The sequence below is a fragment of the Littorina saxatilis genome, linkage group LG2, assembly GCF_037325665.1.
Source record: "Littorina saxatilis isolate snail1 linkage group LG2, US_GU_Lsax_2.0, whole genome shotgun sequence".
Lineage (NCBI taxonomy): Eukaryota > Metazoa > Mollusca > Gastropoda > Littorinimorpha > Littorinidae > Littorina > Littorina saxatilis.
The window spans coordinates 41,258,082-41,274,165 of NC_090246.1; the positions used below are offsets into that span (position 1 = coordinate 41,258,082).

The 16,084-nt window shown below is 43.2% G+C and overlaps 1 protein-coding gene across 1 annotated transcript in view; it reads right to left on the bottom strand.

Moving 5' to 3' along the window:
- Positions 1 to 16,084, bottom strand: part of LOC138953059 (uncharacterized) — a 17,557-nt gene continuing 1,473 nt past the window's right edge. Inside the window, exons 3-8 of the mRNA XM_070324836.1 lie at positions 13,626 to 13,888; positions 12,428 to 12,587; positions 11,428 to 11,656; positions 6,713 to 6,811; positions 2,708 to 2,828; positions 1 to 897 (exon numbers count right to left, since the gene is read on the bottom strand). Coding sequence (XP_070180937.1) covers positions 6,793 to 6,811; positions 11,428 to 11,656; positions 12,428 to 12,587; positions 13,626 to 13,888 — 671 coding nt within the window. The 3' untranslated portion in view covers positions 1 to 897; positions 2,708 to 2,828; positions 6,713 to 6,792. The remainder of the gene's footprint in view (positions 898 to 2,707; positions 2,829 to 6,712; positions 6,812 to 11,427; positions 11,657 to 12,427; positions 12,588 to 13,625; positions 13,889 to 16,084) is intronic.

The following is a 16,084-nucleotide window of genomic DNA, read 5'->3' on the forward strand; positions in this document are numbered from 1 at the left end:
AGGGGGAGATGGGATAGAGCCACTTGTTGTTTCTTGTTCACAAAAGCACTAATCAAAAAATTGCTCCAGGGGCTTGCAACGTAGTACAATATATGACCTTACTAGGAGAATGCAAGTTTCCAGTACAAAGGACTTAACATTTCTTATTTACTGCTTGACTAAAATCTTTACAAACATTGACTATATTCTATACAAGAAACACTTAACAAGGGTAAAAGGAGAAACAGAATCCGTTAGTCGCCTCTTACGACATGCGGGGGGCAAAGAAATAAGGATGTGGAAAAGAAGACTTTTGGTAAGTGAAATAAAGGTGATGGATCCAGTCAGGTAGAAATAAGACAACAAGAAAGGAATCGGAAATCTGCAGGGAATAGTAGGGAGAGTTTTCTTGGAAGGAAATATAGGTGAAAGGACTGGTAAGGCAGAAATAAGACAAAAGAAGAGAAGTAAAGGGGTGGGGTAGCTTAGTGGAAACACTCCCGCCGCGTGAAGGCGACCCCATGGGAGCAACTGCTTCTTCATCAGAATGTTTACGTAGTAAATGTCTTCTCAGATGGCTGTCAAAATCTCCACAGTAAACACAGATTTCCCTGAAGAAGTTCACTTCGAAGTAGAAGTTGCTCCTTTTTCACTGACTGTTGAAGTAGAAGTTGCTCCTTTTTCACTGACTGTTGAAGTAGAAGTTGCTCCTTTTTCACCGGCTGTTGAAGTAGAAGTTGCTCCTTTTTCACCGACTGTTGAAGTTGCTCCTTTTTCACCGACTGTTGAAGTGGAAGTTGCTCGATCCTTTCCCACCAACTGTTGAAGTATAAGTTGGTCCTTTTTCACCGACTGTTAAAGTAGAAGTTGCTCCTTTCCCATCGACTGTTGGAGTAGAAGTTGCTCCTTTCCCACCGACTGTTGAACAGAACACAACATTGATGTAAAAAAAAGATATAGAAGGGATCCGAGTCCCTTCGAAAGATTATGCCAATATGTATGTGCATGCTGGGTATCTGCTTTGACCAGTCTAATCGTACCGTGAAGCAGGATCTTTTTCACATGCATATATATGATGCACACGTCGAGAATAGGCACGAAGAGTCTTACATAAGTCGACCCTGGATAGACTGAAACATCATCCACCCTACTTTCGAAGGGACTCAAACCCTTAACTTAACTTTGTTTGCTCACCGCCCAGTCCACCCTTCGGTTATCTCAGGGCAGTGCTGCTTTGACATTTAATGTGCGCCACACACAAGACAGATGTCGCAGCACAGGCTTCATCTCACCCAGTCACATTATTCTGACACCGGGCTAACCAGTGGACTCAAACCCAGCCAGGCATGTACTATGTAGAGCAGCAAAATGTCGCCTAGACGACAATTTGCCGCAACAATGAACATAATTATGCTGACTTTGTCACAGAATAAGGCTGTCGGTTGAACTTTGAAGGCTGTTGGTATTTATTCATGCATAGTGTGTGTTATTCTTTTTTAAAAACCGTTATGGTTTTATTTTCAAGATGGGTGCATATAAATGAGCAACTGATTGTCTGGCTATCTGACTGACTAGAAGAAGAAGAAAACAAGCATTGTCCGAGTGTGCGGGCAATATACCACCACCTGCTGCATAGATTTTCTCCATTTATTCCCTAACATTTAAAATTAAAAAGTCAATAATGAAAATAAGAAACACATACAGACAGTTTGAGCTATCAGTAAACTGCCGTGGGATGTTTGTTTGTTTGTTTGTTCGTTCATGGGCTGAAACTCCCCCGGCTTTTTATTTACGTGTATGACCGTTTTTACCCCGCCATTTAGGCAGCCATACGCCGCTTTCGGAGGAAGCAGGCTGGGTATTTTCGTGTTTCTATAACCCACCGAACTCTGACATGGATTACAGGATCTTTTTCGTGCGCACATGGTCTTGTGCTTGCGTGTACACACGGGGGTGTTCGGACACCGAGGAGAGTCTGCACACAAAGTTGACTCTGAGAAATAAATCTCTCGCCGAACGTGGGGACGAACTTACGCTGACAGCGGCCAACTGGATACAAATCCAGCGCGCTACCGACTGAGCTACATCCCCGCCCCACTGCCGTGGGATAACATAGGATAGCCAAGCCCCATCTTTGAGAAAATTGATAGCAATCACGAGCCGTCACTTACGCAAATTACGCTATTTATGCACTTGGTATTCGGTCCTGGAACTGGTACTACAAGAAATATATCACAGTCGGATATCCGATCGGATATCACTTCTATTCAGTAATCCAAAATCAATTCTGGTCAGTCCAATTGTTGACATGAGCTAAAGCAGGGCAACAATTTTCCGCTCAACACAGGCACAGTACAAACAGATTATTTATACACAAAAAAGTCATACTGTATCATGCAGGGCCGGACTAGGCTAAGAGGAGTGGGGGGGGGGGGGGGGGGGGGGGGGGGGGGGGGGTTTGGTGGGGGGGGGGGGCGGGGGTGAGGGGGCAAAGCCCCCTGAAGCTGATGGGTAGGTTATATTCTGAGATAGGAAAATGGTCGCTCCTTGCATGAAACGGCATAAAATAAACAATAATAAAAAATGTTTTAAATAAGTGAGGTACATGATTAGGCTGGGGGGGGGGGGGGGGGGTTGCGCAACCCCCATAACCCCCCCCCCCCCCCGGTAGTCTGGCCCTGCCATGCATGTGAAACCTGGCAATGTTATTTGTCTTTGAAAAAAATACCTTCATTTGAAGAGGACACCTTTCCTTTTGTAGGGGGTGGTTGTACAAGTGGCAAAATTGAGTACACGGTAGATACAGAGTCTGCGTCAGAGTTTTCCGTGTCTGGTCGGTATGAGGCATCCTGTCAAACAATTTAAATACAAACCGGCATGAAAATCCCACAAATGTATTATAATTTTGGTTTCTTTCAATACTTACCCTGTGGGTATTACATATGCATTATCCTAATATGATGCCATAATTGCTAGCACGAAAAATATGATAAACATTTATGTCTAAACCAATATTTATCCTGCCAGATAAATCTATACCTAAAGGTACATCTTTTTATTGGCTTATTGGAATCCTCACGTTGGAAAATGTCTGCGACCATTTTTGTTATGTCTCAAAAGTATTTATAAGCGCTGTACGATCCAACAATCTTCCGATCGTGTACGTCGGAAGTGACCTTTAAACTTTTAAATCGAAATTCGCCTGACCGTCGGCTCGACCACAGGCAAGGCAGGCGTTAGCTTTGGGGATTGGTTTGGTATACAGAGAGAGCCTCTCTCTCAGTGCTGGGCCAGTCGCTATTATAGAATACTGATGGGCCGGTCGATGGAACGTGCTGTGCGTTGAGCTGTGATTGTCGCGGAGGGTATGAATGACACCGCTTTCATTATCTGTACGATAGCTACCCATTGCCTAAAATTTGAAATACGGGCTTAGTTATTTACTTAGAAGTGTGCATTTTTCTTGGGTTGATAGTGTGGTTGTGCACAAGCTGTTTGGTCTACAGTTGGGGGTAGAACGCCAGTTTCTAAATATGTGATGGTCTCCCCGACTGCATAGCATACAGAGTGCTCACCAATGCAGTTTCAGTGCCAGTAGGGGGTTCGCTGTTACTATACGATCATTCTGTGAACTACACAAGTTATGAACATGTGCTGTTTGGCCAAGAAGTGGCGTATTTAGTACATATGGGCGTGAATACTGGGTTTTCTTTCTAGTGCAGTAGTGGTGGAATGCTAGCTTCCTGGAGATTAAAACTTGGGTGGAATATAGTTAGGAAGGAAGGTTGGGATTCAGATCGGCTAAAAATAAACATGGCAAAAATTGCTCTGGACTGGCCCTTTAATCAACAGTTGTATATTATTGATTTCGGGGATATAACAGTTACAAAACTACATATTCAGGTTCGGATTTCAAATCCCCATTGATCTCCTCTCCGTATTCCAATGAAACAAGAAGAGCAAACGCTCGATCGAGTCACTTTCGCAGTTCTGAATATTATATGAGGCATCAGATGGACAGGAAGAAATTGCTATTCACAACACAATGAGTCACGTTCACATAAAATTTGAGCCCGGTCACTTTTATAGTTTCCGAGAAAAGCCCAACGTTAAGTTGTGTGTTGCCGAACAGAAAAGGCTAGTTATCTCCCTTGTTTTTCTGATAACGTTCGTAAAAGGCTACAGATTTAAATACTTTGATGTAAAGAATAATCCTACAAAGTTTCAATCACATCCGATGAACTTTGTCAAAGATATAAAATGTCTAATTTTTCCTTTGACGCTGACCTGTGACCTTGAAAAAGGTCAAAGGTCAACGAAACCATCGTTAAAGTGTAGAGGTCATTGGAGGTCACGACTAAACAAAATATGAGCCCGATCGCTTTGATAGTTTCCGAGAAAAGTCCAACGTTAAGGTGGTGTCTACGGACGGCCGGCCGGACAGACTAACACTGACCGATTACATAGTCACTTTTTCTTAAGTGACTCAAAAATCAAAACAAAACAATCAACCCCATACGATTCCACGCACACAGATGCACCCATTTTCACATTCCCCTCACAGCGCGGGTATTGTCTATTTTATTCTATGCACAAATAAGCGATGCTTTGAGTAAAACCAACGTTTGGATTGACCATTGCATTATCTTATCAGTGTTTATGTAGTGCCCATATCACACCATATCCCATTACGCGTAATAGGCAAGTATGTCACACACTTTCCTTCTCTGCCACTACTAAAGCAAACGTGTGCAAGATTGTTACATGCTTTGGAACATGTGCAAGAACGGATTCAAACTCGAAATCGTCCCCCCAAAAGCCCCAAAATGCACACACAACTTTTATTTCTCCTGCTGTTATCGTTTCTTCTCTTTACAAATTCTTCAACGCTGAGAATACTGAGAACGACATCCCAGACGACAGTACTGTTCCCATACGCGAATTTAGCTGCCCTTGGAAAGTGGCTCGCTCAGGAGGCCTGTTAGTCTGAAGCTAGAAGGACAGAGTTCTGAACATAGATGACACAGACCCCGAAAAGAACAAACATTTCTCGGATGCAGACACAGAAAGACGTCACGAAGAATGCGATGCTTCAAAAGATACAGACTGTGACGGTGACTGTGACGTCATTCACATATACCGAGACGTCATTCATAGTTGTTCGGTCACTTCCGTCAAAAAGTAGATCTCTCCACAATGGCTGCTCCTGTGTTTAGGTTTGTCAAGCTTGAGTACGCAAAACGTGTTTGTTCTCTCCTCTGTTGAAGCTGTGACATAAATGCTATTCCGACTTGGTCGTGTGACAGAGTTTTCTTCCACACTCGATTAGCTGATGTCTAACTCAGCCTGACGGCTTCGTTAGACAATCAACGTAATCTCGTGTGGAAGAAAACGTGTCACACGACCAAGTCTGAATAGCAGGTAATGTGATATGGGCACGACATATATATTTTAGTTTCTACACTCACACTGCTCTCAGATGCTGAATGGTTTGATTGGTCAGACTCGATAGATTCACACTCAGTAGGAAATCCTGAGAAAAAAAATCAACAAATTGTTTTAGCAGCAGCATTTCATCCACAGGGGTGCTGGTGACTAAGACCTTCCAAATCTGAAATCCACAAGATATTATTTTTTTGGCGCACCTAAATCGGAAGACTAAATAGTCAAGCATGAAAACACACAAGAAAGCTATAGGAAATTGACGCCAAAAAAAATTGATGAGCGGGGTGGGTGGGGGTGCAATCTATGATCCGATTCGTGGCCCCAGGGTGATGACGCTGTTGAAAGCGCCACATTTCAGTGGCAGTGGAGTGGAGTAACGCTTGCCGCGTCTTTCGTGGGATGTCTAGCAGACGACATCGCCAGCTATACTTTCTCGGTAATGAGAAATCGAAATCTTTAGAGTTAATTCCTGAATCGGACCTGATCAAATCGGAAATTATTTTTAAGCAAACATCCCAAATCAGAAATCCGTTTTGAATCAGACAACTAGCACCCCTGCATCCAACAGCATAGCAACAATTCCCAAGTATCATACAAATTAACACACAAGTGCACAAGACATACGGTACTTTACCCACTTTTGTTTTTTTACAACTGCCGATAACGCATGATTCTGCGTAATTGACGCACTGAAATCACGCCGAGATTTTCACTCACTGCGTCAACTGCGCAGGTTTTGACCCCTGTGAAGAAGCTTCCGTGCACAGCAGACACTATTTCCGAACGTCACCACTGAGGTGCGTTTCCGAATGCAAAGTCACAAGTATACAACGCTAGCAAAATCGCGTGACGTTCACTACTACTGTGTAGCGAAATAACTAACGTTTGCAAGCCAAGTTTTCCTTGCCTTCAGTCGCTAGTTTACACACGTTAAACTTTGAGAAAAATCCTAGATAAAATGTGACTCCCTAAAATTCCAAAATGACTTCCAGATTTTTGGACAGGGGGTCATCATGACTCTTTGTTTTGAATCCTACAGGGAGCTCTGATGTGGGCAAAACAGGACCCCTGTCCACTTGGTTTGACGCCAAATCAGACTCTTGGCCATATATGTTGATCGTTAAAACTATGTACAGAACATGTGGATTCATGGGCTGAGACTAGCAGTGATTCTACATCATATTTCAGATCAAAGTCAAATAGCAATGAAGGTGTGCAGCAAAATCGACTGAAAAACACCAGGTATCCACTTGGTTTCCAAACAATATGCCGAGATGACATCACTCGCCTTTCTTTGTTTGTATCGGTGGCTGCGGACCCTCGTCTTCTTCACAAGGTGATTCAGCATCAGCATCACTACCGTCTTGTTCACATTCGACTGTTTGTCCTGGTAGAGCAAAAGGAAAGAAGAAAATTTTACACATTATTTAGGATGGGAATTGGAAAAAGTGAAAAAGGCGGAAATTCACCTTTATGATCCCCCCCCCCCCCCCCCCCCCAAAGTGTATGTTTCTGGTAACGTGACTAAAAAATATAGGGTAGGTAGGTCGGGAATCTTTTTTTTAAAACATCTTTTCAACTTATTTTGTCAAAAAACAGGATTTTTTTTCCTTCGAAAAACCATTTTTTTCTTGTTTTGTTTTAAATGCAAACAAAGTCGAGTCGGCAGGGAAAATAGGTAGGGTCAGGTGACCAGAAACATACAACTTTTTTTTTGGGGGGGGGGGGGGGGGGGAGGGGGCTTATGGGTGATTTGCGGGTCAATTCCCATCCCTGATATTTCTGAACATCCCTCTGTTCTGTCCTTATGGTGCGCCAAATTGCTGACCACAAATTTCATAACCCATATTAGACTGAAAATCTGAGGCCTGATCTAGGAACGCTGAAGAAGAAGAAGAAGCTATAACCAGGGGTGTGGTTTGGTGTCAGATATCGGTCCTAGACCGGAATTTTTCCTAATTGTCCGAAAAATTGTAATCCAGTCAAATGTCCGTCCATTTACATGATAAGCCGGTCCATGACCGCTCAGTTTGCTATAAAATCGGTCAGACCTAAAACCGTTTATTAAACAAGATGGCAAATAAACTTACAAGCTAACATATATATATATAGAAAACGATCACTCGTATTCGTCCTCATGGTCCAATTGAGATTATGTAAACATGGCCTCCATTGAATCCCTGATTAAAAAAAGAAACATCAAAGAACTCTGGAATGTTTTGGGAGTAGGGGTAGGGTTTTGGTAGATGAACAGGGAAGTGAGCAATACGAGGCCACCGATCTGTTGGCGTCGGCATCGCAACCATCGGTATCGGGTTTGGGAGAAGAATCAACCCAAAAAACAAGCGAAAGAGGTTCTTCAGTTGGAACACAGCATCAGTCTGTCTTAGTCTGCCTCAGTTATCAATGCAACAGCTCAACCTACAGTCCCAGGAAGTAGGACAACCTTCAATTAACATTTTGTTTTCTCCAAAACAATTATGTAGTGTCACAATATTGGTTTGTTCTTATTTTTATTGTCAGTTCATTACTAGTCAGAAGCTGATTGAAGGTTAGCTGTGTTTGTGTGCTTTCTCATTTGATAAGAGAGAGAAAGAGAGAGTTTTTGTAACATTAAATGTCCGTAAAATATATGGAAACGGTCAAATGACCGAAAAAAGTTTTGTTGATCAGGACGATTTGTCCGACCATCAAATTTTCTAGCTACACCTCCGTATAACTCTACTTAACTGCACCAAAATCCACTGCACTGAAAAACGCCAGGTTTCATGTTTTAAAGAGGCGACTCCTGGTATAAAAGGAGCCAAGCTCCGCCTTGTTCAGTATGTTTGGGGAGAATGAGCTCGTCACTTCAGAAAGAAAAATCAAAAATTATGCCAGAAAGCAGTAGTTTTTCGACACGAAATGTGTTCGAGTTTTATATAAAGTAGTGACGAACACAATAGCACACAAACTTGGATAGAACACAAGGCACATGCATGCAAATGGGGGGGGGGGGGGTGGGGGGGGGAGGGGGGAGAGAGAGAGAGAGAGAAAGAGAGAGAGAGAGAGAGAGAGAGAGAGAGAGAGAGAGAGAGAAAGCACGAACGAATGGCACACACTGTGTGAGAATAAAACACAGAAAGGGGGTGGGGGGGGGGGGGGGGGGTGGGGGGGGGGGGGGTGGTTGGAGAAACCCCGAGTAACAAGAAAAATTCCGAAGCAGCTTGTACCCTCTTATCTTCGAACAAACTCAGCTATACCAAACGGTCAGTGTGCGGTGTAACTGGAATGTTTCTAGTTCAGATACGTCAGCTCCTACACATCTCATAACAAACACCGCTCTTCGATTTACGGTGTTGACAACAGAATTGCCAACAGGAACCTGGGGGGAAGAAGAGAAAGTTTGCTGCCTATCACAGTGTTGATTGACACAATGGAAAGCAAAGGTGCTTGCTAGACCCTTTCTACTTCTATACACACTAAATTTGCTGAAATGTTGTCACCTAGAATTTTGATGTCAACTATTCTGTGCATCATCAGTTTCCTCACTCTCTTCCCACTCACTGTCTGATTTATCTTCTTCCTCATTACCAGACTCCTCACTACTACAATCAAAGATCAGTTTGTACAAGGCAGGGTTCTCTAGTTTTTGTTCCGATCGAGTGGTACAATCTGCTGATTCACTTGTAGTTGTACCAAAACTTGAACTTTCAGCACTTACAGTTTCGTCACTCGATGCTATACTTTCGCTGTTTTGATTCGTCTGCTTCTTCATGTGCTTATTTCCACAAAATTTGCGTTTCTTGGGCTTTGAAGGCCCATACTTTTTATCCCCGGGCATAGTCTTTACCAAAACAAACTGCAATACCCTAAAATACACTCAACACAGCTACACACAATGTATCTTGAAAGTAAAATGAACACAGCATGCGCGACACAGTAAACGGTCTAGTCGGCCATTTTGAATGGCAGATAGGGAGGTGCCCATTGTTTCAGGTTTTCAAGGGAGTAATCCTTGTTATTAGGTACAGAAGGAGAGTGACTGAATGTTATTTTTTACTGTTTTGGGTCGCCATTTTGGGTGTTGTCAGCACCACACCCACCCAACTAAAAGGCTATTATCTCAAACAATGATTTGTTTATGCAAAATACAATTGCAGCACATGAAAGATGAATAATGTCTGAATAAAATGAGCCATAACAAAGGTATGTATCTGAAAAATGATGTTTTGGCAAAATTCTGGGCGACCCTAAAATACAATTTATTTACCAAAGAACATACATTTTACCATTAACAGTGATTATTTGATTATCATATTGTTATAGCAAGCGCCTATGGCGTCAACTGAAGTGCAGGTGCACTCACACGACAGCTAAAATTGACATCGCAGGTCTCTCTGTGGTGTGGTAAACCATGTCACGGAAGCCACTTGTGAGCCTCTCAACATAATTTATGTGATTTTCAAGCCATTGTATTCGCTCCAACGAAAGTCGGTATCTATGTCAGTATGTGCAGCAAAAATTTGGTAACAGACATTTAGAAAGGTGAGGATTCCGATAAGCAGAAGAACTAGGCAACAATTTTGACTGGAGGTCCCCTTTAACTGCATGGGTACGAAACTTTGTATGTAAGCTCTCTGTGTAAAATCACTAATAAATCAACCAATTTACATTAATGAGTCACAGTTGCAATAGGAGTAACCACACAAAGCACTTGACACTGGTTGACACTGAAACAGTCTGACTGATGACAGAAAATATCTCTTTTATCCCCCCCCCCCCCCCCCCCCCCCCTATATATTGTCAAACTGCAGACTCAAACACAGAATGAAACCGAGAAAGCAAAACATGTTTAGACAAGAAGAGCAAACGCTCGATCGAGTCACTTTCGCAGTTCTGAATATTATATGAGGCATCAGATGGACAGGAAGAAATTGCTATTCACAACACAATGAGTCACGTTCACATAAAATTTGAGCCCGGTCACTTTTATAGTTTCCGAGAAAAGCCCAACGTTAAGTTGTGTGTTGCCGAACAGAAAAGGCTAGTTATCTCCCTTGTTTTTCTGATAACGTTCGTAAAAGGCTACAGATGTAAATACTTTGATGTAAAGAATAATCCTACAAAGTTTCAATCACATCCGATGAACTTTGTCAAAGATATAAAATGTCTAATTTTTCCTTTGACGCTGACCTGTGACCTTGAAAAAGGTCAAAGGTCAACGAAACCATCGTTAAAGTGTAGAGGTCATTGGAGGTCACGACTAAACAAAATATGAGCCCGATCGCTTTGATAGTTTCCGAGAAAAGTCCAACGTTAAGGTGGTGTCTACGGCCGGCCGGCCGGCCGGCCGGACAGACTAACACTGACCGATTACATAGAGTCACTTTTTCTCAAGTGACTCAAAAAATCCATCTCACACGGCATAAATAAATCCCTGCGCCTTGAATATGTGCGCGATATAAATTGCATAAAATTAAAATAAAAAAAATAAAAAATCCCTGAGCTTAGAACTATACCCATGGAATACGCGCGATATAAGCCTCATATTGAGAGGACACGTCAGCACTATTACAGAAGCTGTCTTGACGGCTAAAACAAGTGCACAGTTCTGTAGTTAGGTAAGCAAAGGAATGTGTGTACAAATGCACACAGAGGGACAACTATAAAGACAGAAGACAGTCACAAAGGCAAATGGAGAGAGAGAGGGAGAGAAATAGTGGCTCTAGACTATCATCATCACCACTACAGTGGACCCCGACACCCCCCCCCCCCCTTTTAAGACCCCCGATTTAAGACTTCCTCCTTTTTCAGACTTTCTTTGCATGACCTCAGTACATTTACCTCCATTTTAAGACTCCCTCCTTTTTCAGACTTTCTTTGCATGACCTCAGTACATTTACCTCCATTTTAAGACTCCCTCCTTTTCAAGATCAGATTTTCTCGCAATTTTGGAGGTCTTAAAAGGGGGGTTCCACTGTACTCTCATACCTCCTCCCCAACAAGATTCAAACCCCTTACCTCGTGGCTCTTGCCCTGCCTGATGCAGACGGCTGTGACGCCTGGCTACGATCTTGCAGCGTAGCTTCCACACGCGTGTAAGTCGTGCGGGTTATCATGGGGTGACCTTCGAGCGTCTGGCCAAAGACGACCTGCTGGGAGGTCATTTTAGGATCCTTGAGCTGTGTGCTGTTGGACTGAGGGTGAGTGTCCCTGTCTCGGGCGCTCTGTCTGTCGGGGCGTCCTGGGGCTGGAACAAAAGGTGGTGGAAATATTCATTTCCATTTTCATTACTTTATTGTCCCATCACTGGGAAATTCAGGTCAATTCCTCCCAGTGGAAAGCTAGCAGCAACAGAGTCGCGCTACCCAGGTGTGTGCATGTTTAGGTGTAATCAGCCACCTGCACTTGTGGCAGAACGAGCGAGGTCTTTTACGTGCCACAGTGGTGACACGGGGGTGGAACATGGACACCGTCTCTGAGTCTGCACATAAAGTTGACCTGTGTCCGCCCCAGCCCGGATTCCAACCTGCGACCCTAGGATCACAAGTCCAGTGCTCTACCAAATGAGCTACCGGGCCCCCAAATTCCACATGTGAACATTTACTGACTGGAACGCCAGACAATTTAGCTTTTCTTATCTCGTTCCTTTTTTTTTTTTTTTTGCAATACAAAAAACTGAAGATTGGTGATTTCTTCAAAATATTCTGGGACATATTCACACGAAGCAGATCAGGGAAACTGGCTAACTTCTGACAAAAGTCTCTGGGAGAAGAAAAAAGACTCCGGACATGACTGTCTCCTGCATTCCCCCAAAAGTGGCGTATGACTGCCTGAATGGCAGGGTAAAAACGATCATGCACTTTTACGTGCATGATCATAAGTGAACGTGGGATTTTCAGCCAATGAACGAAGAAGAAGTCCCTGCTTGTGTGTGTGTCACAATGATGACAAGCATGTCACAACTGAAACCGATGATTCAACTTGTTTTGAACTTGATGTGATTTTGTGACTGGCGTACCTTTGACATATCGTTGGTTCCCGGAGAAGACATTGAGCACACTGTAGGGGTCAGAGTGAGGGTTCTCCCAGCGAAGGGTGGGGCCGGGGGCAGGAGCCCTGTACTGCACACCGCTGAAGGCTCCAATCTCTGGCGCCGGTGTGGTGCCGTTACGCCCTGCCTGTAACGCAGCATCGTAACAACATTGATACAGTGGAACCACCCCTTTTAAGACACCCCCAATTCAAGACTCCCTCCTTTTTAAGACCTTGTTTTTTCAGACTTTCTGTTCATAACCTCTGTAAAATTACCCCCATTTTAAGACTCCCTCCTTTTTAAGACCTGATTTTCTCAAATTTTTAGAGGGGGTTTTCACTGTACTCTTTTGGTACTGTCTTTTGGAATGAGCTGAACAAAAATTTCGAAACAGAACAATTTGTCAAAGCTCTAATAACAAGCTGTATGTAACAGGACAATCGGAGTGAGATTATGTTGATTGGTACTTTTTATACCAGTAACATTTGTTGGTTGGTCAATTATGATATCAGCAGGATTTGATTAATAATAAACTGCTGTGTATGCTGCAACATCACAAAAGAACATGAACATGCCTTAAAATAAACAACAGACTGGACATTTTTTTCAACTAACATATTTTAGTCTCTGCTAATGCCCTGCGGATATAATGCATGACACAATACTGTGATACTGCACAATGTAATGCGCAGAGGAGCAAAAACTACCTACAGTATAATCAGGTGGCTCAGGCATTTGAAAGGTACGATACAGTATATTAATAAAATATAATCAAAACCAGCGCAGCGTCTGTTTTCATGTGGTTTTCATGGTTCAATAGTACCAGTGTTGGTGTAAGTCTGAGTCTGTCACAGTTATAACATTTTTCTTTCAGACATTTTTCAAATTCCGTCCAAAAAACCTGGACATGTTCACATTGCCACAAATAATGATAAACTGTATCTTGTTCTAATTCACAAAAATTGCATACATTGTTGGGGGCACCACCCTCTCTTTCTGTCTGTAGGCATGCCTGCCTTTCTCCCCTTCCCCCCTCCCCCCCCCCAACTTCCCCCATTTCTCTCTTCACTTCTTCCTTACATAATCAAGTCGACTGCACCAGCTCCGGAACAAAGTTGCGCTAACAATGCCCCTCTCTGAGACCCTGCTTTTCTTTCACCCCCACCCCTCCCTTCACTCTCACCTGATTGAGTCCAGTAACAGTCAGTGCACCGGCTCTGGGCAAAGTGGCGCCAACGCTGTCTCTCTGTGACTGCGACACGGTTCGGGCCCCCGCCGTAGCAGCAGGGGTTTTGTCGCTACTGGCTGGCCGAATGGTCACGTTCTGAGCACCTGGCAAGTTGGAAGTGAACACATTGTAGTTGTCACGAGAGCCTGCGATCCGATCGTAGCGCGGAACAAACTCCACCTCGGGGCTGGAGTCACCTGCATCCTCTATGTGGGTGTCTGGAACAAGAAACAGATGGTTACTGAGAGTGGAAAAATAGCACAATTCAAATGACAAAATCTCACTGCTAATACATCTAATAATAATAATAATACAGTGGAACCCCTCACAACGACCCCTCTCTCTGAGGACTACCCCGCCACAACGACCTTTTTTTTTTAACCGATGTGTTTCCTTATATAGTTGTCACCAGTGTAGCGACCACCCCGCTATAACCAGTTATAACCGTCTTGCGTAAGCAAAGGCACTAATTAACCGCTGAGAGGTGTGATGGTTGGGTGGGCTGAGTAAACATCACAAACCAATCATCGAGAAAACAAACTCACGAGACCAACACACACCGTTCAATTCAGTCAGAATAGACAGTCTTTGGACAGAAGAGCAGTGGAGATCGACATGGCGTCTACAAAGAAAAGAAAATATTTAACTCGCGAAAATCGAGTGAATGTTGTGAACAAACACAAAAAGGGAGAAACTGCCATCGCGATTGCAAAAAGTCTTGATGTTGGAAAATCGCAAATTCAAAGAATTATCCAACTCCAAGAAAACATTCTGAAAAAGGTAGGGAAGTGGTGACAAGGCAGTGAACGCACTCACCATGCACTGACATCATACGAAAGCAGCCACACAAACACAGCACAGAGGCAGAGGCAGGTGTGCAGATGCTTTGTGAGAATAAGCGTTGAAAACCAGTTTGAATAAAAAAAAACAGCAGATAGAGCCGCATGTCATAATCATTCTTCTTGTCTGGCTTTATTGACTGCATGCCGATCTTGTGGCAGTGACTTTTCACTCTTCTGTCGGACTGTACACAAACCGCTCTCACTCTCCCTCACTGACTACCCTAAGCCCTGACAACTGATCCTTGGAAATTGTTTGGAAGAGTAATAATAATAATAATGGACATTTATTAATCGCCGTTTCTCACAAGAGCTCACGGCGATTTACATATTAATTTCTGCCGTGTGAGATGGAATTTTTTACACAATATATCACGCATTCACATCGGTCAGCAAACCTCAAGCCTATTAGGGCGAGCATTCACCTTTCACGGCCTTTATTCCAAGTACACCTCTCTATTTCTCTCCAATGCTCTTCCTGCTGACTTCAGTGACACCAGACACCCCACTGAGTTTAGCCAGCTACCCCCCCCCCCCCCTCTCTCTCTCCCCCCAGCCATGTACTGTTTGGTGCTGTGGCCAGAGAGGTGTCACCGGCTAATTGAGGCCAGCTGCACTGTTCACTCAGAGCAAAACTAGTTGACTGTGTCTAACTTTTGACAAAGCAACACAACTGAAGGGTTCACAGATTAGGTAACCGACTCACTGGTCAAGGCTGCAGGGAAACAAGAGTATCTTGTCAATGAAAAAGGTTACACACAGATACGCGATGCTGAGAACGGTGGCCGATTTTTCACTCTCTTTCTCGGAGGGCCTTCATCATTGCAGGGACTGCTGTAAAGAAATGCTTGCTCAGAAACTAACTCTTTTTTGCATTAAAACATGCACCAGAACTGGTGGACACCATCGACAATGTCAAACATGAAATCGAAGCAGTTTGCTTGAGGAAACGGTCGTCAGCAACTCAAACTTCTCTGTTTTCTTTTTTTAAGAAAATCTGTTCGGACACGACCCGATGTTGATTTCAGTCAGTTTCGCTTCTGACAGTCACACTCACAGTATAACTATATAAGTTTTATTTACGTTTTTATTTCTTCTTCGTTTCCTTAAAAAGTAACAACAAGCTGTTTAACGTTCTGTTGTTGTTAATAAATATATATAGATCTATATTAAAATCTCGAAGTCCATACATGATGTCACAGAAAAACCAGCCACAAAGTGCAAAAGTTCGAAACGACGGAAGAGCTCGCGATCTCGCAGCGAGTTTCAATTTCTCCACTCAAAAGCTGACACCTCAGACGAGTCTGTTATCCGAAATACCAAGCACATGTTTCGATGTAGAATTACTAAATGATACTATTTGTCAACAAAATATATGCACTAGTGTCAGAAAAATGGTTTAATATGTTCAAAAGTTTCGAGTCGAGTTCCCGATTTCTGGAAACACGTGCGCATGCAAGTTCGCTACTCAGTACTTGCTGTAACTTCAAGTAAATCTTTGTAACCCTATGTTATGTTATTACCATTCTTCCCAGCAAAGCACACAATTGACAACAAGTCAAATAGTAGTACAAG